This window comes from Artemia sp. Qi Xiang Cuo, chromosome 11, assembly GCF_049724085.1.
Source record: "Artemia sp. Qi Xiang Cuo chromosome 11, ASM4972408v1, whole genome shotgun sequence".
NCBI classification, from domain to species: Eukaryota; Metazoa; Arthropoda; class Branchiopoda; order Anostraca; family Artemiidae; genus Artemia; species Artemia sp. Qi Xiang Cuo.
In genome coordinates this window covers 47825209-47851124 of record NC_142804.1, presented here as the reverse complement: position 1 = coordinate 47851124, position 25916 = coordinate 47825209, and the positions used below count along the sequence as shown (strand labels likewise).

The window sequence follows — 25916 nt, the reverse complement described above, 5'->3', positions numbered from 1 at the left end:
CAAAAGTTCCATCTCACCTTAATAATCCTGCAAAACGGCGTGAAGTGATTGACCTTATACCTGGTCATAAATGTATTCTTAGCATAAAGCCCTCTTGTGATAAATTGGTGGTACAGATTGATCAAACTGCTGCTAAGGACTTTTGCGATTCTGCTCCCTCTATATTGAGCAGCTGTGACGTCAAAGTAAATGAAACAAAATATATAGGTATTGTGAAAGGTTTATCAAATGCCTTTGACGTGAGCATGCTAATTGGCTGTGGCAATATTAAGGATGCAAAACGAATTGGCAATTCTTTTGCTGCTAAAAAGTTTTTTGAAAATGCAATTGCTCTTGCTAATGCACTGAAGCTTGGCGTGAAAGTTGGTCATGAGATTTTCCGTGTTCATGAGTTCCAGCGTCCACCGATGTGCTGCTATAATTGCCAATCGCCTAATCACCTGAATCCCTCTTGTAATAACCATAAACGTTGCTCCCGCTGCGCAGAAGAGCATGAATTGTCGCGCGATTCCCTCGTGCCAGGCTACCCCTAAATGTGCTAATTGTCATGGCAATCATGTTTCATTTTCTCTTCAATGCCGAATCCTTCGTACTGCTGTAGCTAAACGTTCTAGTCAGCTAAGAAAATGACTATTAAAATCGAATTTTCTATATGCTCATTCAACATTAACGGAACAAAGGATAAGCATGATTCTTTGAACCAGAAACTATCTCATTCCAACATTTTGTTTCTACAAGAATATCTTTTGCCCTTGGTGAGTTTGAACTCCCTTTGCAAGAGTAAAGAACACTTGGTTTTCGCTAGAAGTGCCCGAAAAACTTCCGGGAGAGCTTCAGGCGGGCTGGCCTGCCTATTAAAACATAAACTAGTCCCACTATCCCCTGTGTGGTATCGTGAATCTGATTATTTCATTGAAATCCGTCTTGATAATCTAGTTCTTATTAATGTATACCTCCCTTGCGACCAAAGATCCTTTTCATAGGCAGTGCGCTAGCGCTGCCTAAGTAAAGAACGATGTGGGCACAATGTGTTGTTTTTTTTTCTCCATACCCGGGCACTTCGTATCGAAGGAGTTGTCGTAGAAACTTCGAAAAGGGATAATTCAAATGGAAATTGGAGTGGCTAGTGCCCTTTTTAACAGTCAAAATTTATTGGAGGGCAACTATCCCCCCCCCCCCCCCCCACACCCGTCATTCCCCCAAACACATCCAATCCAAATTTTGAGACAGCCATTTTGTTCAGCGTAGTTGATTTCCAGATAGAAAATATCTTTTTGAGGAGGACACTTCCCCCTAAACCCTCAGGGCAAGGGTTTTAAGTCATGCTCTGAGGGCATATAAGATCAATGTTGACAATGTATAGTTTTTTCTTTCTTTAAAGCAGGTCGTCGTAGAGACTTCAAAAGAGAATTATTCGATTAGAAATCGAGAGTTCTAATGCCCTTATTAATAGTCGAAAGGGATTGGAGGGCAACTAGCCCCCCCCCCTCACGCTAATCATTCCCCCCAAACGCATCCAATCGAAATTTTGAGATGGCGATTTTGTTCAGCGTAGTTGATATCCACATAGAAAATGTGTTTTTGAGGAGGACACTCCCCCACAACCCTCAGGGCAAGGGTTTTAGGTTATGCCCTGGGGGCATATGAGGTTTTTATAGAAGGCGTTGTCGTAGAAACTTCAAAACAGGTTCATTCGATTGGAAATTCAAAGGGGCTAGTGGCCGTTTTAATAGTCGAATGTGATTGGAGGGCAATTAGACCCCCCACGCCCATCATTCCCCCAAACACATCCAATCAAAATTGTGAGATAGCCATTCGTTCAGCGTAGTTGATTTCCAGATAGAAAATATATTTTTTAGGAGGACACTCCCCCACAACCTTCAGGGCAAGGGTTTTAACTTATGTCCTGGGGGCATATAAGGCTTTTATAGAAGGCGTTGTCGTAGAAACTTCAAAACAGGCTCATTCAATTGGAAATTCTAAGGGCTAGTGCCCTTATTAATAGTCTAAAGAGATTGGAGGGCAACTAGCCCCCTCCCCACTCCCATCATTCCCCCAAACACATCCAATCATAATTTTGAGATAGGCATTTTGTCAGCGTAGCTGATTTCCAGATAGTAAATATCTTGTTGAGGAGGACATTCCCCCAAAACTCTCGGGGCAAGGGTTTTAAGTTATGCCCTGGGGGCATATAATGTTTCTATAGAAGGTGTTGTCGTAGAAACTTCAAAACAGGCTTATTCGATTGAAAATTCAAAGGGCGTTTGCCCTTTTTAATATTAGAAAGTGATTGGAGGGCAACTAGCCCCCCCCCCACGCCCATCAGTCCCCCAAACACATCCAATCAAAATTTTGAGATAGCCATTTTGTTCAGCATAGTTGATTTCCATATAGAAAATATGTTTTTCAGGAGGAAACTGCTCCGCAGCCCCCAGGGCAAAGGTTTTAAGTTACGCCCTGGGGGCATAAGGTTTTTTTATAGAAGGCGTTGTCGTAGAAACTTCAAAACAGGATCATTCAATTGGAAATTCAAAGGGCTGGTGCCCTTTTTAAAAGACAAAAAGGACTGGAGGGCAACTAGCCCCCCCCCCCACGCCCATCATTCCCCCAAACACATCCAATCAAAATTGTGAGATAGCCATTTTGTTCAGCATAGTTGATTTCCATATAGAAAATAGGTTTTTGAGGAGGACACTCCCCCGCAGCCCCCAGGGCAAAGGTTTTAAGTTACGCCCTGGGGGCATATAAGTTTTTTTTTTTATAGAAGGCGTTGTCGTAGAAACTTCAAAACAGGCTCATTTGATTGGAAATTAAAAGGGCTGGTGCCCTTTTTAAAAGTCAAAAGGGACTGGAGGGCAACTAGCCCCCCCCCCACGCCCATCATTCCCCCAAATACATCCAATCAACATTTTGAGATAGTCATTTTGTTCAGCGTAGTTGATTGCCAGATAGAAAATATGTTTTGAGGAGGACACTCCCCCACAACCCTCATGGCAAAGGTTTTAAGTTATGCCCTGGGGGCTTATGAGGTTTTTATAGAAGGCGTTGTTGTAGAAACTTTAAAAAAGGCTCATTCGATTGGAAATTCAAAGGGTTAGTGCCCTTTTTAATAGTCCAAAGGGGTTGGAGAGCAACTAGCCCCCCCCCCCAAGCCCATCTTTCCCCAAACACATCCAATCAAAATTGTGAGATGGCCATTTTGTTCAACGTAGTTGATTTTCAGATAGAAAATAGGTTTTTGAGGAGGACATTCCCCCACAACCCTCAGGGCAAGGATTTAAAGTTAGCCTATGCCCTGGGGGCATATAAGGCTTTAATAGAAGGCGTTGTCTTAGAAACGTCAAAACAGGCTCATTCGATTGGAAATTCAAAGGGCTACTGCCCTTATTAATAGTCGAAAGTAATTGGAGGGCAGCTAGCCCCCCCCCCCCACGCCCATCATTCCCCCAAACACATCCAATCAAAATTTTGAGATAGCCATTTTGTTCAGCGTAGCTGATTTCCAGATAGAAAATATCTTTTTGAGGAGGACACTCCCCCACAACCCTTGAGGCAAGGGTTTTAAGTTATGCCCTGGGGGCATATAAGGTTTTTATAGAAGGCATTGTCGTAGAAACTTCAAAACAGGCTTATTCGATTGGAAATTCAAAGGGCGTTTGCCCTTTTTAATATTCGAAAGTGATTGGAGGGCAACTAGTCCCCCCCAAAGCCCATAATTCCCCCAAACACCTCCAATCAAAATTGTGAGATAGCCATTTTGTTCAGCGTAGTTGATTTCCAGATAGAAAATATGTTTTTGAGGAGGACACTCCCCTGCAACCCCCAGGGCAAAGGTTTTAAGATACGCCCTTGGGGCATATAAGGTTTTTTAAAGAAGGCATTGTCGTAGAAACTTCAAAACAGGCTCATTCGATTGGAAATTCAAAGGGCTAGTGCCCTTTTTAATAGTTGAAAGTGAGTGGAGGGCAACTATCCCCCCACGCCCATCATTCCCCCAAACACATCCAATCAGAATTTTGAGATAGCCATTTTGTTCAGCGTAGGCTAGCTGATTTCCAGATAGAAGTTTTTAGGAGGATACTCCCCCACAACCCTCAGGGCAAGGGTTTTAAGTTATGCCCTGGGGGCATATAAGGATTTATAAGGAGTCGTTGTCGTAGAAACTTCAAAACAGGCTCATTCGATTGGAAATTCAAAGATCTAGTTCCCTTCTTAATAGTCAAAAGTGATTGGAAGGGATCTAGCCCCTCCCCCACGCCCATCATTCCTCCAAACACATCCAATCAAAATTTTGATATAGCCATTTCATTCAGCATAGTTGATTTCCATATATAAAATAGGTTTTTGAGGAGGACACTCCCTCACAACCCTCAGGGCAAAAGTTTTAAGTTATGCCCTGGGGGCATATAAGGCTTTTATAAAAGGCGTTGTACTAGAAACTTAAAAACAGGCTCATTCAATTGGAAATTCAAAGGGCTAGTGCCCTTATCAATAGTCAAAAGTGATTGGAGGGCAACTAGCCCCCGCCCATCATTCCCCACAACACATCCAATCAAAATTTTGAGATAGGCATTTTGTCAGCGTAGCTGATTTCGAGATAGAAAATATCTTTTTGAGGAGGGTACTACCCCACAACCCTAGGGGCATGGGTTTTAAGTTATGCCCTGGGGGCATATAAGGTTTTTATAGAAGGCCTTGTTGTAGAAACTTCAAAACAGGCTTATTCGATTGGAAATTCAAAGGGCCTTTAACCTTTTTAATATTTGAAAGTGATTGGAGGGCACCTAGCCCCCCCCCGCCCCTCAGTCCCCCAAACACATCCAATCACAAGTGTGAGATAGCCATTTTGTTCAGCGTAGTTGATTTCCAGATACAAAATATGTTTTGAAGAGGACACTCCCCCGCAGCCCCCAGGGCAAAGGTTTTAAGTTACGCCCTGGGGGCGTATAAGGTTTTTTTTATAGAAGTCGTTGTTATAGAAACTTCAAAACAGGCTCATTCGATTGGAAATTAAAAGGGTTAGTGCCCTTTTTAAAAGTCAAAAGGGACTGGAGGGCAACTAGCCCCCCCCCCCACGCCCCTCATTCTCCCAAACACATCCAATCAAAATTTTGAGATAGGCATTTTGTTCAGCGTAGTTGATTTCCAAATAGAAAATGTGTTTTTGAGGAGGATACTCCCCCACAACCCTCAGGGCAAGGGTTTTAGTTATGCCCTGGGGACATATAAGGCTTTTATAGAAGGTTTTGTTGTAGAAACTTCAAAACAGGCTCATTCGATTGGAAATTCAAAGGGCTAGTTCCCTTATTAATAGTCGAAAGTGATTGGAGATTAACTAGCCCCCCCCCATGCCCATCATTCCCCCAAACACATCCAATCAAAATTTTGAGATAGGCATTTTGTCAGCGTAGCTGATTTCCAGATAGAAAATATGTTTTTGAGGAGGAAACTCCACCACAACCCTAGGGGCAAGGGTTTTAAGTTATGCCCCGGGGGCATATAAGGTTTTTATAGAAGGCGTTGTCGTAGAAACTTCAAAACAGGCTCATTCGATTGGAAATTCAAAGGGCGTTTGCCCTTTTAAATAGTCAAAAGTGATTGGAGGGCAACTAGCCCCCCCCCCACGCCCATAACTCCCCCAAACACATCCAATCAAAATTGTGAGATAGACATTTTGTTCAGCGTAGTTGATTTCCGGATAGAAAATATGTTTTTGAGGAGGAAACTCCCCCGTAACCTTCAGGGCAAATGTTTTAAGTTACGCCCTGGGGGCATATAAGGTTTTTATAGAAGGCGTTGTCGTAGAAACTTCAAAACAGGCTCATTCGATTGGAAATTCAAAGGGCGTTTGCCCTTTTTAATATTTGAAAGTGATTGGAGGGCAACTAGTCCCCCCAACGCCCATAATTCCCCCAAACACATCCAATCAAAATTGTGAGATAGCCATTTTGTTCAGCATAGTTGATTTCCAGATAGAAAATATGTTTTTGAGGAGGACACTCCCCCGCAATCCCCAGGGCAAAGGTTTTAAGATACGCCCTGGGGGCATATAAGGTTTTTTATAGAAGGTGTTGTCGTAGAAAATTCAAAATAGGCTCCTTGGATTGGAAATTCAAAGGGCTAGTACCTTTTTTAATAGTTGAAAGTGATTGGAGGGTAACTAGCCCCCCCACGCCTATTATTCACCCAAACACATCCAATCAGAATTTTGAGATAGCCATTTTGTTCAGCGTAGGCTAGCTGATTTCCAGATAGAAAATAAGTTTTTAGGAGGATACTCCCCCACAACCCTCTGGGCAAAGGTTTTAAGTTATGCCCTGGGGGCATATAAGGATTTATAAGGAGCCGTTGTCGTAGAAACTTCAAAACACGCTCATTCGATTGGAAATTCAAAGAACTAGGTCCATTTTTATAGTCAAAAGTGATTGGAAGAGATCTAGCCCCTCCCCCACGCCCATCATTCCTCCAAACCCAACCACTTAACAATTTGAGACAGCCATTTTATTCAGCGTAGTTGATTTCCATATATAAAATATGTTTTTGAGGAGGACACTCCCTCACAGCCCTCAGGGCAAAAGTTTTAAGTTATGCCCTGGGGGCATATAAGGCTTTTATAGAAGGCGTTGTACTAGGAACTTCAAAACAGGCTCATTCAATTGGAAATTCAAAGGGCTAGTGCCCTAGTCAAAAGTGATTGGAGGGCAACTAGCCCCCGCCCATCAGTCCCCACAACACATCCACTCAAAATTTTGAGATAGGCATTTTGTCAGCGTAGCTGACTTCCAGATAGAAAATATCTTTTTGAGGAGGATACTACTCCACAACCCTCGGGGCATGGGTTTTAAGTTATGCCCTGGGGGCATATAAGGTTTTTATAGAAGGTGTTGTTGTAGAAACTTCAAAACAGGCTTATTCGATTGGAAATTCAAAGGGCCTTTAACCTTTTTAATATTTGAAAGTGATTGGAGGGCACCTAGCCCCCCCCCGCCCATCAGTCCCCCAAACACATCCAATCACAAGTGGGAGATAGCCATTTTGTTCTGCGGAGTTGATTTCCAGATACAAAATATGTTTTGAAGAGGACACTCCCCCGCAGCCCCCAGGGCAAAGGTTTTAAGTTACGCCCTGGGGGCGTATAAGGTTTTTTATAGAAGTCGTTTTTATAGAAACTTCAAAACAGGCTCATTCGATTGGAAATTGAAAGGGCTAGTGCCCTTTTTAAAAGTCAAAAGGGACTGGAGAGCAACTAGCCCCCCCCCCCACGCCCATCATTCCCCGAAACATCCAATCAAAATTATGAGATAGGCATTTTGTTCAGCGTAGTTGATATCCAGATAGAAAATATGTTTTTGAGGAGGACACTCCCCCACAACCCTGAGGTCAATTGTTTTAAGTTATGCCCTAGGGACATATAAGGCTTTTATAGAAGGCGTTGTTGTAGAAACTTCAAAACAGGCTCATTCGATTGGAAATTCAAAGGGCTAGTACCCTTATTAATATTCGAAAGTGATTGGAGATTAACTAGCCTCCCCCCCATGCCCATCATTCCCCCAAACACATCCAATCAAAATTTTGAGATAGGCATTTTGTCAGCGTAGCTGATTTCCAGGTAGAAAATATCTTTCTGAGGAGGACACCCCACCACACCCTAGGGGCAAGGGTTTTAAGTTATGCCCTGGGGGCATATAAGGTTTTTATAGAAGGCGTTGTCGTAGAAACTTCAAAACAGGCTCATTCGATTGGAAATTCAAAGGGCGTTTGCCCTTTTTAGTAGTCGAAAGTGATTGGAGGGCAACTAGCCCTCCCCAACGCCCATAATTCCCCCAAATACATCCAATCAAAATTCTGAGATAGCCATTTGGTTCAGCGTAGTTGATTTCCGGATAGAAAATATGTTTTTGAGGAGGAAACTCCCCCGTAACCCACAGGACAAAGGTTTTAAGTTACGCCCTGGGGGTAATAAGATTTTTTAAAGAAGGCGTTGTCGTAGAAACTTCAAAATAGGCTCATTCAATTGGAAATTCAAAGGGCTAGTGGCCTGTTTAATAGTCCAAAGTGATTGGAGGGCAACTAGCCCCCCCCCCACGCCCATCTTTCCCCCAAACACATCCAATCAAAATTGTGATATAGGCATTTTGTCAGCGTAGCTGATTTCCAGATAGAAAATATCTTTTTGAGGAGGACACTCCCCCACAACCCTCGGGGCAAGGGTTTTAAGTTATGTCCTAGGAGCATATAAGGTTTTTATAGAAGGCGTTGTCGTAGAAACTTCAAAACAGGCTCATTCGATTGGAAATTCAAAGGGCTAGTGCCCTTTTCAATAGTCCAAAGGGGTTGGAGGGCAACTAGCCCCCCCCCCCCCCCGACGCCCATCTTTCCCCAAACACATCCAATCAAAATTGTGAGTTGGCCATTTTGTTCAACGTAGTTGATTTTCAGATAGAAAATAGGTTTTTGAGGAGAACACTCCCCCACAACCCTCAGGGCAAGGATTTTAAGTTATGCCCTGTGGGCATATAAGGCTTTTATAGAAGGCGTTGTCTTAGAAACTTCAAAACAGGCTCATTCGATTGGAAATTCAAAGGGCTAGTGCCCTTATTAATAGTCGAAAGTAATTGGAAGGCAACTAGACCCCCCCTCCCACGCCCATCAGTCCCCAAACACATCCAATCAAAATTTTGAGATAGGCATTTTGTCAGCGTATCTGATTTCCAGATAGAAAATATCTTTTTGAGGAGGACACTCCCCCGCAACCCTTGAGGCAAGGGTTTTAAGTTATGCCCTAGGAGCATATAAAGTTTTTATAGAAGGCGTTGTCGTAGAAACTTCAAAACAGGCTCATTCGATTGGAAATTCAAAGGGCGTTTGCCCTTTTTAATATTCGAAAGCGATTGGAGGGCAACTAGTCCCTCCCAACGCCCATCATTCCCCCAAACACAACCTATCCAAATTGTGAGATAGCCATTTGGTTCAACGTAGTTGATCTCCCGATAGAAAATATGTTTTTGAGGAGGACACTCTCCCAGAGCCGTAAGGATACGGGATTTAAGGTATGCCCTGGGGGCGTATAAGGCTTTTTATTAAAGGCGTTGTCGTAGAAACTTCAAAACAGGCTCATTCAATTGGAAATTCAAAGGGCTAGTGCCCTTATTTATAGTCGAAAGTGATTTGAGGGCAACTAGCCCCCCCCCCCCACGCCCATCATTCCCCCAATCACATCCATTCAATATTTTTGAGATAGGCATTTTGTCAGCGTAGCTGATTTCCAGATAGAAAATATCTTTTTGAGGAGGATACTACTCCACAACCCTCAGGGCAAGGGTTTTAAGTTATGCCCTGGGGACATATAAGGTTTTTATAGAAGGTGTTGTCGTAGAAACTTCAAAAAAGGCTCATTCGATTGGAAATTCAAAGGGCGTTTGCCCTTTTTAATATTCGAAAGTGATTGGAGGGCAACTAGCCCCCCCACGCCCATAATTCCCCCAAATACATCCAATCAAAATTGTGAGATAGCCATTTTGTTCAGCGTAGTTGATTTCCAGATAGAAAATGTGCTTTTGAGGAGGACACTCCCCCACAACCCTCAGGGCAAGGGTTTTAAGTTATGCCCTGGGGGCATATTAGGTTTTTATAGAAGGCGTTTGTCGTAGAAACTTCAAAACATGCTCATTCGATTGAAAATTCAAAGGGCTAGTGCCCTTTTTAAAAGTCGAAAGTGATTGGAGGGCAACTAGCCCCCCCCCCCACGCCCATCATTCTCCCAAACACATCCAATCAAAATTGTGAGATAGGCATTTTGTCAGCTGATTTCCAGATAAAAAATATCTTTTTGAGGAGGACACTTATATGCCCTAGGGGCATATAAGGTTTTTATAGAAGAAGTTGTCGTAAAAACTTCAAAACAGGCTCATTCGATTGGAAATTCAAAGATCTAGTTCCCTTCTTAATAGTCGAAAGTGATTGGAAAGGAACTAGCCCCTCCCCCACGCCCATCATTCACCCAAACACATCAAATCCAAATTTTAAGATAGCCATTTTGTTTAGCGTTGGCTAGTTGATTTCCAGATCGAAAATATTTTCTATCTGAAAATTAGCTACGCTGAACAAATGGCTATCTCTAAGATTTTGATTGGATGTGTTTGAGGGAATGATGGGCGTGGAGGAGGGGGCTTGTTGCCCTCCAATCACTTTCGACTATTAAAAAGGGTACTAGCGCTTTGAATTTCTAATCGAAAGAGCCTGTTTGGGTTACTACGACAACGCCTTCTATAAAAACCTTATATGCCTGCAGGGTATAACTTAAAACCCTTGCCCTGAGGGTTGTGGGGGACTGTCCTCCTCGAAAACATATTATCTATCTGGAAATCAAGTACGCTGAACAAAAGGCTATCTCAAAATTTTGATTGGATGTGTTTGGGGGAATGATGGGCATGGGGGGGGCTAGTTGCCGTCCAATCACTTTCGACTATTATGTGTCTGACACGACTATTATATTTTGTGTCTGACAAATTCGTCTATCGAGATCTCTTTTTAAGCTTTCCGAATAAAATTGGATCTTTAATACTCAATGTGACTTTTGTCATACGTTATTTTTTGAAATTTAACAGTTAGAATCAGCCTATCAACTGCCTCCATTTTTTTTTTTTTCTACAATCCGCGAGCGTTTTAACCGCATGTGTTGAATCTTCTGAACGCATACGTCCTGCGGAAAACTGCAAGGATGAGCGGCGAGAGACGCATGCGTTCCTCCACAAAACGTAATCCGCAGCAGTTTTCCCCAGTTTTTGCTCCTTGTGAATATAGGGTAATGCTGAAAGTCAATAGAAATTCTTTATTCTGAATCAGAAACCATAGCTCACCAAATTTAAAAGACTGGGTTGACAAAAATTGTGCACACTGATTAGCATAAAGTGGTACTGGGTAACCGATTTGTATTGAGAGATTAACAGAAGTCGGTCTTTTTTGTCATTTTATTTTATTAGCAATATCTTTATGAAAGTTCAATTACAGCTTTGATATTTAGTTGTTAACATACTATGAATTTGGGCTAGAATAACTGTAAAGTATTTTCCTTCACTTAGTTAAGAAAGTTCCCTTTCCTCAACCAGTCAATGTGCTAATATATTTTCTACATTCAATTAAAATTACATTACATTAAAATCAATTACATTCAAAGTCTACCCATAACGGCTAGAAATTGTTAAGACAGTTATAAATAATAAAAAAAAACGTTTTAAACAAAATTAATAAAAAAAAGTCTAAATATTTCCGCGTTACATCTAGAAGCCTTTTTGTAAATCGAAAAAGGAACAAGAAACTAAAATTTAAATGAAACACGAGAAAACTAAGAAAATGCACAGACGCTGTACTAAAAACAAAAAGAATGACGAATATGCATGAATTAATCTTCTGATATAGGACTCTAGTAAAATGAAAGAGTATTTTTATTAGCGTACACCCTACGCTAAATTAATCAAAAACAAAATACAGGTTAAGAAAGTATTGTGCTTGATAAATTTAGTAAATCTTCTGCATTGTTAAACAAGCCTATTAACTTTTTCAAAGTTTTTTTTTATCTTGTATTTTAAGGTCAAACTTATATGAAGCTGAATTTCCAAAATAAATCGATCTCCTTTACTATTAAAAGTACATAAAGTTTTGACCTTTTTTTTCTATTAAACTATTATAAATGGAATTTAATTGCTATTCACATTTGTCTCTATATATAATAGCTCTGTTATACATAATTCGCATTTTTTAATTTCTTTAAGAAAACATAACCCTTTAGTCTACCCAAAACAAGCTTGAATTAGGAAATCCATTAGTCATAGATAAAAACAAAATAAAAAAACAGCTTAGAAAACAAACAGTCTTCCTCTAATTGCTTATATTGATACGGACACGCTCTCGGGTACTCTCATTACCGAAAAAAAATATATTAAAACATTCAATGGGTATTATCATGCGTATTAAAAACTAGAGTTTTCCCTGCTATGAGTCACAACACACGCAATTTAATTGTAATAAGTATTTTCGAAACATAAAGTACTAAGCTATAAGTACATTCGAAACATAAAGCATGTTAAAAAAGCTTCTTGAGATATCTTATTTAGTGTATAACAATAATACTAATTACTCTCAAACTCATATGTAATTAATTAGGTCCTCTGCTAAATTACTCTCACCCATTCAGAAACAATTTTTTTTTTTTTTTGTACAAGTCACATTAATTACAAATATGAGTGGCATAAAAAAAAATATAAAAAAATCATTGAAATTAAAACAAACAATTTCACAGCAATGAAAAGAGCTGTAATTGACATAGAAATAATTACACCCCCCCACTCACAGAATTCCTTAATAGTACGAGTTTATTAATATTACATATTTTTGTTTGACCCTTTTTTTTATCTTTAAATGGTCTTGCTTCTTTGATGTAAAAATATCAACTTTTAATAACACCCTCTTTTTGGCAACATTAAAGGGTACGTTTTAGGAAACTAATAGTTTTCCATTATGATCCTGTACAGTTCTTTTGTAGAAAAGTTGAGATTCTTCTATAGTATTTTTCATGAGCGTTTCCTTCTAAAAAATTGACTAGCTATCTAATAAAAAACCTAGAGATACCCATGACAACACACGGGGTTTTATCATGTTTACCAGCTTAGAACGCTTCTCCAGAAACCAGATGTTATCGCCAACATAAAAGCACTATACATACAAATGTAATGTCATTTCAAAAAGCAAAATCAATCAAATTAAAATAATGTATTCTTTTCAGCAAAAGAAGACAAAATCTTACAAAATACAATGATCATAAATCCAATCCTCAAGTTATCAAACTGAAAGTATCGCTTGACCTATTGATTACTCTATAATTATATTTGAAATATTGGACTATTTTATTTATTATGTAATTATTACTATATTAATCTAGCAGTATAGATTAACAATCACAAAGACGTGGCACTTCTTTTTCATATTTTCCAATGACGAATTCCGGGATTAGGATTATGAGCAAGATTGTCTTTCCAACTGACTCAATCTTTTTGTCAGGGTCCCTTAAATAATACCTGACTCTAGGAACATAAAGTAATAAGCATATGATAAGCTATAAGAAAACGAAATAATAAAGTTTTACTTAAACAAGTAGTTCAATTTTTATCAAAATAAAGAGAAAATAAGCTATAAGAAAACGAAATAAAAAAGTTTTACTTAAATAAGTTGCTCAATTTTTATTAAATTAAAGGGAAAATAAAATGTATTGGATCCTTTTTTTTCTTGTTTGTTGACTCAGGAATTGGTTTCTTGGCTGAGGAGCAGAGGCTTTGCAAAGAGCAAAAGAGCTTGGATGAGCAGTAAATTCGTTTAGTAAATTCGTATTTAAAATAATTTATTTTAAAAATGTGAAGGGTTCTATTACTTTTAAATTATGAAAAAGGGAGAGAAAGAAGCATAAACAACAATTTTACTGAGAATTTAAGGTTGAGAACCCTTGATTTTTATTAAAACATTACAATTAGAAGAAGAACATTACAATTCTGTTGCAACGACTTTCTATGTAAAATGAACGCCATTACACAAAAAGACGTCAACAATATACAGGCTTCCACAGAGTTCGTTACGAATTACAGCTCAGCTCTTAATATTCAACGTAGAAAAGAAGAAAAAACAACATATTAATTTTTTCAAAGAAAAGTAAAGAACTCCATTAAACAAAAAATGAGCAAAAATAAAATCAAATAATCTACCAAGCATGGAACTACCACAAATCAGAATCGATAAATAAATGAAACCCAAAACGAACAGAAATTACAATAAATAACCGAGCCAAACTCAAAACGAGCAGAAATTAACATAAGTTGGGCGCAAAACCCCTATGCCTTCCCAAGGCCAGAACTAAATTTGCACTTTACTGAAAAAAATATAAATGTTTTTACTTTTATACCTTTAATAAATCAATAATATTAACATTTTGATTACTAACTATCAGTATATTTATATTAAACTGATCATGCACATTAGTTTGCATTTTTCAATGAAGTGATTTCAATAAAGTAATTTGCATTTATATTAAACTGATCATGCACATTAATTTGCATTTTTCAATAAAGTGCAAATTTTTTTTCTGGCCTTGGGAAGGCATAGGGGTTTTGAGCCCAACTTATGTTAATTTCTGCTCGTTTTGACTTTGACTCGGTTATTTATTGTAATTTCTGTTCGTTTTGGGTTTCATTTATTTATCGATGCTGATTTGTGGTAGTTTCATGCTTGGTAGATTATTTGATTTTATTTTTGCTCAGTTTTTATTTAATGGAGTTCTTTACGTTTCTTTGAAAAACTTATTTTGTGGAAAGTTTTTTAAATTAATTTCTGTTCGTTTTATGTTGACATAGTCTTTTCAGGGAAAAAGAAAATAATACTTTAAATCTTTTTGTTTTTTTTAAACTTTATAGTTTGGCCAGGTATTTGTGTGCTGGAGGAACATTTTCAGCAATTTTTAACAAAATACACCCTTTTAAAAATCTGGACACAAATAGTAGTGTTTAATTTAGTTTCATACCTCCTCTAGTTCACCTGAAATGGAAAACTTGATACAATTCGCAAACGAATTCGTTTACTTTCTCTGATACCTTGAATAGACTTAAGCTATTTTGACTCGATTAGATTTGATGACCAAAAGTAGCTCCGAAAATTTGAACATATTACCGTCAGTTGTTCTTGGGATACTGCTGAAATGCCTTATTGGGAATTAGCATTAACACAGTGAATTTTGATTTAATCTTAAGGCAACATTTAGTTTTTAAAAACAATGGACAAATGAGAAGGTGGGCGTGGGAGGGGGATTAGCTGCCCTCCAATCACTTTCGACTGTTAAAAAGGGCATCATCCCTTTCTATTTTCAATCGAATGAGCCCTTTTCGAAGTTCCCACGACAACTCCTTCTATACGAAGTGCCCTGGTCTAAACAACAACAACAACAAAAAGTAATACATTATACCCACATGGATCTTTACTATAAAAATGTCAAGCCTTCCCATCACTTCCAACTATCAAAAAGGGCACTTGGCCTTTCAATTTCCAATCGAATGAACCTTTTTTAAACGACAACGCTTTCTATAAGGACCGTATATGCCCCCACAGCATAAATTACAACCATTACCCTATGGGTTGTTAGGGTGGTTGTAAACCTCTATGACCTAAGTTCTAGAACTTTCAACAACGTTAAACAAAATGGCTATCTCAAAATTTTGATTGGATGTGTTTGGGGAATTGGTGGGCGTGAGGGGATTGTTAGTCACTCTCCAATCACTTTCAACTACTGAAAATGGCACTAGCCCTTGCAATTTCCAATCAACTAAGCCTTTTTGAAGTTTCCAAGACAACACTTTCAATAAAAACCATATATGCCCCCAGGCTATAACTTAAAACCCTTGCCCTGAGAGCTGGAGGGAGGAGGGGGTTGTAATTCTCAAAGACCTAATTTCCACGACTTTCTACTACGTTCAACAAAATGGCTATCTGAAAATTTTGATTGGATGTGTTTGGAGGAATGGTGGGCGTGAGAGGGGGGATAGTTACCCACCAATCCCTTTCAACTATTAAAAAGGGCACTAGTCCTCTCAGTTTCCAATTGAATGAGTCCTTTTTGAAGTTTTACGACAACTCTATCTATAAAAACTTGTATGCCCCAAGGGCATAAATTACAACCTTTGCTCTGGGGGTTTTGTCATCCTTAAATACATAATTTCCAGAACTTTCAACTACGTTGAACAAAATAGCTATCTCTAAACTTTGATTGAATATTTTTGGGGAAATGGTGAGCGTGAGAGGGGGGTTAATTTCTCTCCACTCACTTTCAACTATTAAAAACGGCAAGTTCAATTTCCAATCAAATGAGCCTTTTTTGAAATTTCTACAACAACTTTCTATATAGACCTTAAATGCCCCCAGGGCATAACTTACAGCCCTTGCACTGAGGGCTCTGAGGGGATTATCATCCTAAAAGACCTAATTTTCAGATTTTTCAACTACATTGAACAAAATAGATATCTAAAAATTTTGATTGGATGTGTTTGGGAAAATAAAGGGCGTGAGAGAGGCGTTAGTCGCTCTCCAATCACTTTCAACTATTAAAAAAGGCACTAGCCCTTTCAATTTTCAATTGAATGAACCCTTTTGAAGTTTGTGCGACAACGCTTTCTATAAAAACCTTATATGCCCCGAGGGCATAACTTACAAACCTTGCCCTGAGGGTTGTGGGGGGAGGGGTTGTCATCCTTAAAGACCTAATTTCCAAAACTTTCAACTATGTTGAATAAAATGGTTATCTAAAAATTTTGATTGGATGTGTTTGGGGGAAAGGTGGGCGATAGATGGGGTTAGTTGCCCTCAAATCACTTTAAACTATTAAAAAGAGCACTAGCCCTTCGAATTGCCAATCGAATGAGCCCTTTTTGAAGTTACTACGACGAATATTTCAATAGAAACTTTATGTGCCCCCCGGGCATAACTTATAACCCTTGCCCTGAAGACTGTGGGGGGAGTGTCCTGCTCAAAGATAATTTTCTGAACTTTAAACTGCATGGAATAAAATGGCTACCTGAAAATTTTGATTGGATGCGTTTGGGGAAATGATGGGCATGGAAGGGGTGTTAGTTGCCTTCGTTTTGAAGTTTCTACGACAACACTTTCAATAAAAACCTTATATGCCCCCGGGGCACAACTTACAATCCTTGCCTTGAGGGATGTGAGGGGGAGGGGTTGTCATCCTCAAAGACCTAATTTCCAAAACTTTCAACTACGTTGAATAAAATGGCTGTCTAAAAATTTTGATTGGATGTGTTTGGGGAAAAGGTGGGCATTAGAGGGAGGATAGTTGCCCTCAAATGACTTTCGACTATTAAAAAGGGCACTAAGCCTTTGAATTTCCAATCGAATGAGCCCTTTTTCAAGTTTCTACGACAAATATTTCAATAAAAACCTTATATGCCCCCAGGGCATAACTTATAACCCTCTCCCTGAAGATTGTGAGGGGAGTGTCCTGCTCAAAGGTATAATTTCCTGAACTTTAAACTGCGTGGAAGAAAATGGCTATCTCAAAATTTTGATTGGATGTGTTTGGGGAAATCGTGGGCGTTGAAGGGATGTTATTTGCCTTTCAATCATTTTCGACTATTAAAAAGGGCTCTAGCCATTTCAATTCCCAATCGAATGAGCCCTTTTTGAAGTTTCTACAACAACGCGTTCCCACCCCCACCCCCCTTCTTGAGTGTTGACATTGAACCCAACCATCAGAAGAAATTGTCTGTCCAGTATGCTTCTCAAATCATCGTGGTATGCATATTCTCAGGATGATACCATAAATAATGCCCCGAAACAGGCCACTGTTAACACCTAACAAAAATCAAATTGATAAATCGAATGTGCAAATAACTTGTTACGATATTGTGACTACAATAACAACCATACATCCATACAATGAAACATCAAATATAACACCAATACACTGAACATTAAAAATCCATAAACATAAAACATCAATACAATAAAACATGTATGGATTTTCTATGTGTCTGCTGGGAATGATGAAACAAAACCAACCCAACAATAATAACCATACATCCATACAATAAAACATCAAATATATGGATTAACAATAAAACATTTATGATATTTACACAATAAAACATAATGAATGTTACAACAATTCAAAAACTTTAAAAAAAGAAAACCAAAAGTTTGGAACTTAGTAGGCAATCGGTGTTAGAAATCGGACTTGCTTCAATAATCAAATATCTTTGAAAAGAAACAGTATTTCCTATTTTTCAGGAAAATTTGTATCCTGGAATATTCTGGCCCAAAAAATGATCTAGATAACATCAGTATTGCAATAACGTTATCACATTTGTCAAACTTTTGCGAAGAAATTAAAGATTTTCATGCATGGAGAAGTTTACATTAAATTGCTTAAAGAGCAAAAACTGGTAATTGCAAAATATTTGTATATATTTTGACAAGGGATTAGAAAAATTCAAAAACCTTTAAAACGAAAACCAAAAGTTTAAAGCTTAGTAGAAATCGTTGTTACAAATCGGAAATGATTCAATAATAAAATATCTTTGAAAAGACACAGTATGAACAGACATTAAATTGCGTAAAGAGCAAAAAACTGGTAATTGCTAAGATATTTGTATATATTTTGAGAATGAATTACAACAATTCAAAAAGCTTAAAAAAGAAAATAAAAAGTTTAAAGATTAGTAGATATCGTTGTTAGTAATTGGACTTGCTTGAATAATCAAATATCCTGGCCTAAAAAAAAACAACTTAGATAGGTCACAAGTTTAAGAAAATTCGTTAAGAGCCTCGGAAATTTTGGAAAAAATATTCAAGGGAGTGACGTCCCATTTATGGGTACATTCGAAAAGCATATATACGTCACATTTGACTGAGTAGTGGTTGTATCGTTTTTAGTGTCTATGATGCAGGCAAAATTACACAAGAAACATATGATTGATAAGAAAAACCGTATGATTGACCTCATATTTATGAGTACAATTCAAGAGAAAAAATTACATCATTCTCCGTCCCCAGAAGACTGAATGTATAGTTTTTTATATTTGTGACGCATACAACACTACTAAAGGAAAGTATTTAAGACATGAAAAAAAAGTTGACAAATTATTAAGTTCAGTTCAGAATCGCTAAAGCAATTAAGTAAATTGCAAAAATATTTATGGTGTCTGAGCAATAATTTTAATGTTTTAATTAAAACTAGTAAAATACCTTAATTTTGAAACTATAATTTTGAAACTATTCTGTTTTTTTGTTTAATAAAAAGAACTCGGTACGTGAATAACTTGAGGTCTACAGGTTATTGAAAATGACTGACATTTACCAAACTAATCAATACTCAAGTGGCTGGAAAAAGTTCCGATTGCTCTTATGGAAAAACTGGATAATACAAAAAAAACACCCGGTACAAACAGTGTTCGAGGTTCTAATACCTTTGGTGTTCTTCCTCATTTTAGTTGCCATGAAAGCATTTCATGAGAGCATGAGTCCATCTAATCAAGCGACTACTTCGGAGCCCTTCACGATTAATGAACTGGCCATTAATAACATATTAAATCAATCTGAAAAATCTAGTCAAGCTTTAAGATGGCTGTCTTTTGCTTATTCACCGAATAATACCGCAGTGACAAAGGCAATGAAAAAGGTGGCAGAAAGATTGAATCTACAAATAAATCAAGAATTTGGATTTGCTGATGATGATCAGATGGTAGCACATATTTTAGAAAACTTCAATAAAACTCCTGATATATACACATATTCTAGACATCATTTTTCAGATAACTACAATAAAACTCCTGATTTATCAACTTATTTACTCGGTGGAGTGACTTTTACCAACCCTTTCCCGGATCCAGATAGATTCCCAAAGGAAATAAATATGAAGCTCCATCTCCGCGGGAACGGAACAATTAGAACGTCCACTATAAAGTTTCCACTAAAAAGTAATTTTGATGACGAGCTTCTTCCACCAGATGAGGAAGCACGATACGGGGCATATCCTGGTTATTACAGGGAGGGATTTCTTGCTTTAGAACATGCTATATCATCTTCCATTATCGAACAAGTTTCAGTTGCCAATATGTCATCAGTAGATCTACAAATGCAGCGATTTCCAGTATTAAAAAATTTTGCACCAGAATTAAAAATAATTTTGGATTTATTTATATTGCTGAGTTTTATTTATCCTGTAATGAGCACCACTAAAAATATTGTCAATGAGAAGGAAGCTGGATTGAAGGAGTCAACCAAAGTTATGGGTCTTCCTAATTGGTTGCATTGGGCTGCATGGTTTTCAAAATCCTTTATGTTCTTCCTAATTATCATAATTCTCATAACAATAATGCAAAAAGTACCATGGTATGGAAATGGTGTTTCATTGGTAAACAAGACAGATGGAACTGTACTGTTCGTCTTCTATGTGGTGTACGCTTGGAGTGCGATATGCCTTTGCTTCTTGCTTAGCACATTTTTCAAATCAGGATCAAATGCGTCACTTCCAGTGGCTTTCATATGGCTCATGATGCATTTTCCTGTTTTTTTATTTATAGACAGGATAAAGACCAAAGGAAGTAAATATGGTGTATCCATTATAGTCAACACGGCTATGGTATTTGCTATAAATATTGTTTGTGCATTTGAAGAAACTGGGGCTGGATTACAATGGTCGACGTTTTTCACTCCTGTCTCAGCTGATTACAATTTTTCATTTGGAGATGCAACAATTATGGTGGCAGTGGATGGTTTTATTTATCTAATTTTAGCTCTATATGTTGATCTCTTGTTCCCTGAGGAATTTGGCATTCCCAAGAAATGGTTTTTTCCTTTTACGAAGTCTTTTTGGTGTGGCAACGGCAATATAAGCAACTATATTGAAAAATCTAATAAATTCTCCTGGCAACCAGAAAATTATGAAGAAGAGCCATTAAATTTGAAAGCAGGTATTGTACTCTCGCATTTAACTAAGGTCTATGAGCACAATAAAGTGGTTGTCAATAATTTGAATCTAGGACTATTTGAGGGTCATATTACAGCTTTAGTTGGCCACAATGGAGCAGGCAAAACCACAACTATGTCTATGCTTACTGGGCTTTTTTCACCAAGTTCTGGGACCGCTTACGTAAACGGATTTGACATTTGCACGGACATTGAAAATGTGCGAAGAAGTCTTGGATTATGTCTTCAACATAATGTTCTCTTCGAAAGTTTGACTGTTGAAGAACATCTAAGGTTTTTCTGTGAGCTAAAAGGACTTGACAAAAAACTAGTGTCAAATGAAATTGAACGTATTCTTAAAATGCTTAAGCTTGAAAACAAACGCTTTGTGCTGGCAAAAAAATTATCTGGAGGAATGAAAAGAAAACTTTCAGTCGGAATAGCCCTCTGCGCTGGCTCAAAAGTCGTCATACTTGATGAGCCAACCTCTGGGATGGACCCTTCGTCTAGAAGAGCGATCTGGGATCTGCTTTTGAACGAGAAAAAAGATCGCACAATACTTTTAACAACCCACTTCATGGATGAGGCCGATTTTTTAGGTGATAGAGTAGCAATAATGGCATCTGGCAAAATACAATGCATTGGTTCCCCTCTGTTTTTAAAAAAGGTTTATGGGGATGGCTACCATTTAACAATTGTAAAGGACATTGATTGTAAAGTGGAAGAAACAACAAGATTGCTCACTGAATTTGTACCAAATGTTTATTTAGACCAGAATGTTGGTGCAGAATTGTCGTACGTCTTACCAAGAGAACATTCAGCCGTGTTTGAAAGAATGTTTATGGAGCTTGATAGGAAAAAACATGAGCTAAGTATACTAAACTATGGTATCTCTGTGACTTCCATGGAAGAGGTGTTTTTTAAGACGCTACAACAAAGTAAAGAAACTTCAGATCATGAAAAATACAGCGTCAGAAGTAGAGCACCTCATAAAATAATACTTGGTCCTTCTACTGTCAAAAATACAGGATTGGTTTTGTTCATACAACAATTTTGGGCAATGCTTGTGAAGAAATCTTATGCCCTCCGAAACTGGTCTTTTATTCTAACTCAGCTGATGATCCCGTTGTTTTTCAGTGTTTTTATGTGTATGGCCTTATTGGGATACCACCACCTTCAGATTAAATCTGAACTCAGAAACTTACCTACAAAGGAAATGTCACTTGACAGCTATCAAAGGACGACTACTCTTTTAAAGTCATCATCAGATTCAGTTGCATTTAATTTAAATCTTAGTTTTGGTTTAGTATTGAGCTTTGGATATTGCTTTTTAGCAAGCAGCTTTATTGTATTTTTAGTCAAAGAGCAGAATTGTAATTCAAAACATTTGCAATTTGTGTCTGGTATTAGTTTCATAGCATATTGGAGTGGAAACTTTATCTGGGATTTTCTGTTATTTTGCATTTCATCTTTGGCTACATTAATTGTTTTCTTATCATTTGGAGTCGATGGTTTTACTAGCGCAGAAATGCAGGGTTGGATGTTCATTCTATTCTTGGGATTTGGATGGGCAGTTTTGCCACTTGTATATCTTTTCTCTTATCTCTCCAGAAATCCTGCAAGTGCTTTGATCAAAGTTTTTATATTCTTTATTTTCACATGCTTGCTATCTGCTGCTGCAAGCATAGCAGCTGCTCATAATACTGGCTCAAATTATGCTCGCATCCTCGAGATAATCGAGTGGATTTTTTTTGTATTCCCTTGCTCCAGTCTTTTAATGGGTCTCAGTAAATTGTACGAAAATGTAATTGCCAATACAAGTCATTTTAAGTTTGGTAACTATAGCATTGGACAAATTTTAGCTATTTTTGGATTAGAAGGTTTAATATTCCTACTCTTAATTGTGATTATTGAGTCCAAGATAATTAAGAAATTATCCTGCAAAAAGAAGAAAATTAAATTTGATATTGAAGGTGCTGAGGCTCAAGACGAGGATGTAGTCAAAGAAAAAATATCTATCGCAGATAAATCCAAAAGTGTAGCAAAATTAAACGAAGTAAACTCAGTGATAGTTAGAGAATTGACAAAAATATATCCTGGTGGATTTTTGGCTGTCGATAACCTCAGTTTTGGTATCCGACGGGGTGAATGTTTTGGCCTTGTAGGAACCAACGGTGCTGGAAAAACATCCACGCTTAGGATTCTTACAGGGGATGAAGATGCAACTAGTGGTGATGCTTTTCTAGAAAATTTAAGTGTTCGTTCTTCTATGAAACAAGTCCAACGATGGCTAGGATATTGCCCTCAATTCGACGCTCTTAATGAATCAATGACGGGACGAGAAACATTAAGGATGTTTGCCCGAATTAGAGGGGTACTAGAGTCTCATATTGATAGAATTATTGAGGATCTGAGTAAAAGACTTCTGGTTGCTGAGCATATTGACAAAAAGATTAAAGAAATCAGTGGAGGAAATCGAAGAAAACTAAGTGTAGCTGTTGCTCTGATAGGTGACCCCCAAATCATTGTTTTGGACGAACCGACGATTATTCAATTAGTCAAACTACCTTAGAAAATATTTTTCTTCAGTTTGCAAGATTTCAAAAAACAGAGGAGTAAATTTTAAAAATGATTTTAAGATTTAATTAACAATTCCATTTTTGTCACTATGATTGTTCAATAGCACCAAAGAAAGATCTTCACACACATTTGGAATGATTGGGAGAAGAAGTGAGTTGAGTCTAGACTGACAGCTAGCCTAGAAGTATGTTTACCACAAATGTGTTTGTGGCCTGAGAAGCCATCTTGCGCTGAAAAGGAAGTAGAGGATAAGGTTTCCCAGTAGTATAGCACATCGATTACTTTGTATGGTCCTACGGAAGATTCGATGACCCCCCCCCCCTTCACCTCCCAGAGGCTTGTACAAGTCTGACCATCAACCCTCGAGGCATCCAATGGCAAGAATCACCCGGACTTTCAATTTGCTCCTCAATGCTCTCCGGGGAATCAAAATTAGGATGGTCAATGCAAAAGAATATTTTCAAGTGTTAGTTAGTTTGTAATCAACAGTGAGAGAGGGACAGACTCAGTGGGACCGACAAAAATCATACGTAGTTGTGCTGCTTTGTGGACATTGTTGAATTTTCAAAGATTTTGGTACGGAAGAGAATCTTCAGTCAAAGTATGATTGATCATATTATGAATACTAGGTTGCTAGGTAATCAAACAGGACTCTCATGAAACAACCCTAGAATATACTGTATTGGGCTTATGCGTCGGGTCTAAAAGCATTTAATTACTTTATGTACATACTGATCCAGACTCAATAAAGTTAAATTTGTTTTGGTATACATATATATATATATATATATATATATATATATATATATATATATATATATATATATATATATATATATATATATATATATATATATATATATATATATATATATATATATATATGTATTCCAAAAAGTTCTTTTATAGACACTCAGCATAGGCTATACAATACCTTTGTTAACTCCTCTATTCGTCATATTTGATACGGTGCAGTTGGCAAAGCTTCACAATAGACGTAGTCTGTAAAAAATAATTAGTGTGTTAATGGGTACTGAAAATGAAAAGTGTCTCTAATACCCTTTTTAGTAGCACTTAAGGTACAATTCGAATTCTTTCTTTGGCACAATAATTCAATTGTGTGGGTCTGTCTCTCTGGAAGGTACCACAAGTAAATTTGAAATACAAGCCTCAAACTTCTTTGCCAAATAAGCTGCATATAGCCTGGCAATGGAAAATCCAACATATTCTCTGCACAAACAAGTCTTGTGCAATTGCAGTTTTGAGTTACTATATTCTACTGATCATATTTGCACACAGCAGGGGGGAGAGGGTGGGAGGAGAACTCCCTGAGAATGGCAGTAAATACCCCTCGTAAAGCCTTGACCTATCCCCCCCTCCCACATCAAAGAATTAAAACTTTGTAAGCCAATGATATATAGTGATAGCAAAATTTTGCAGATAATACTTTTTTTGTGACAAAAAATAGATTTTATAAGGTAACATATAGGCTACCAGCACCTAGAAATATTTTTTTATTTTAATAAATACTTCAATAATTACTTTAATAAATAAATAAATAATAAAATTTAATATTAAATAAATACTTTAATAATTGAATTTTAATATTCAAAAGTATGCAAACAGGACACTTAAAACAATGTCCCTGTATAGTTTTTAGTTTGACTAAATTAGGTATCAACAATGAGGCAATTACCTAATCACCACTAGTCACCATCACCCAGAACTGTTGAAGACTAAATATTTTACAAAGAAATGCTAAGAAAATATGGCATTTTGGTGGGAGGTAGCACACAGGTAAGATAGTGACAGTGAAAAAATAGCATACCAATGACATTGTACATTACACAACAGAGAATAGAGGTTAAATTTATTTTTTTGCCAAGTTATTGAATGTGTCTGGACATGGGCCTTTCAAAATTCTGCATAATTACTCTATAAAATTCAAAACACAAAAACTAAAAATTCAAAAATGAAAACGTCCAATTTCTTGAAATCAATAATGAATTACTGCTGACATAATTATTGCTATGGAAAATTATGTACTATTGGTAAAAAAGAAAAAAAGAATAATTTGTTTAGACTGTCCTGCTAAGAGGGTAGTTTAAACACAAACAAAATTGGGTTTGTACATCATCAGTAAAGTTAACTTGGGTATTAGATCAGGGCTGTATACATTTTTTTTTGGGGGGGGGGAAGGCTTACACAAAAAAACACTAAAAGTACTATATAAAAAAAACTAAGTTTATATCCATTTTTGTTACGTTTTTACGAGCCAGACAAACATTTCGGGGGGAGGGTTAACCCCACCCCTGGACACAACCTTGTATTAGATTTACGGTATCGCATAGGAAAATTGAGGGTAAGTTCATTTAGAGGATACAAAAAGCAATCATAATAAAAAACATAGCAATGGGACAATAGACTGGAATTAGGGATTATGATCACGATAATCTTGGTTTTTCAATAGTTGAAACTGTATTGAAAATATAGGTAATTTCAAAAATCTTGAAACAGCTTCACCATGCAATAGTCTTATATTTTGAAAAAAAAAACACTCCATTTTTGTTTTCGAAATTATCTAAAATTACTTAGACTGAATAATCAGCTTTGTATTCAGTGATATGCACAGTAGTACTGCTTAATTTACTTCTTGTTATGGTGCAGTTCAATTGATTAATGAGAGAATGATGGCCTTTGATAAAATGAAGCTTTTGATAAAATGTCTCACCGCTACCTGATGATCAAGCTGTCAGTATATCAGAAAGTGAGGAGTTGGAGAGAATGCAAAGAAATTATTTTGAGAGAGGTTTTAGGGCCCATAA

At 37.4% G+C, this 25916-nt stretch overlaps 2 protein-coding genes across 2 annotated transcripts in view; both read left to right on the top strand.

Moving 5' to 3' along the window:
* The first annotated feature begins 17781 nt into the window (after positions 1-17781).
* LOC148947065 (uncharacterized) overlaps positions 17782-25916 on the top strand; it is a 29108-nt gene continuing 20973 nt past the window's right edge. The window contains exon 1 of the mRNA XM_089096503.1: positions 17782-17987. Coding sequence (XP_088952629.1) covers positions 17947-17987 — 41 coding nt within the window. The 5' untranslated portion in view covers positions 17782-17946. The remainder of the gene's footprint in view (positions 17988-25916) is intronic.
* On the top strand, positions 18887-23083 carry LOC148947066 (phospholipid-transporting ATPase ABCA3-like). Its single transcript, XM_089097114.1, has one exon. The coding sequence runs from the start codon at positions 18887-18889 to the stop codon at positions 23081-23083; it is 4197 nt and encodes a 1398-aa protein (XP_088953240.1).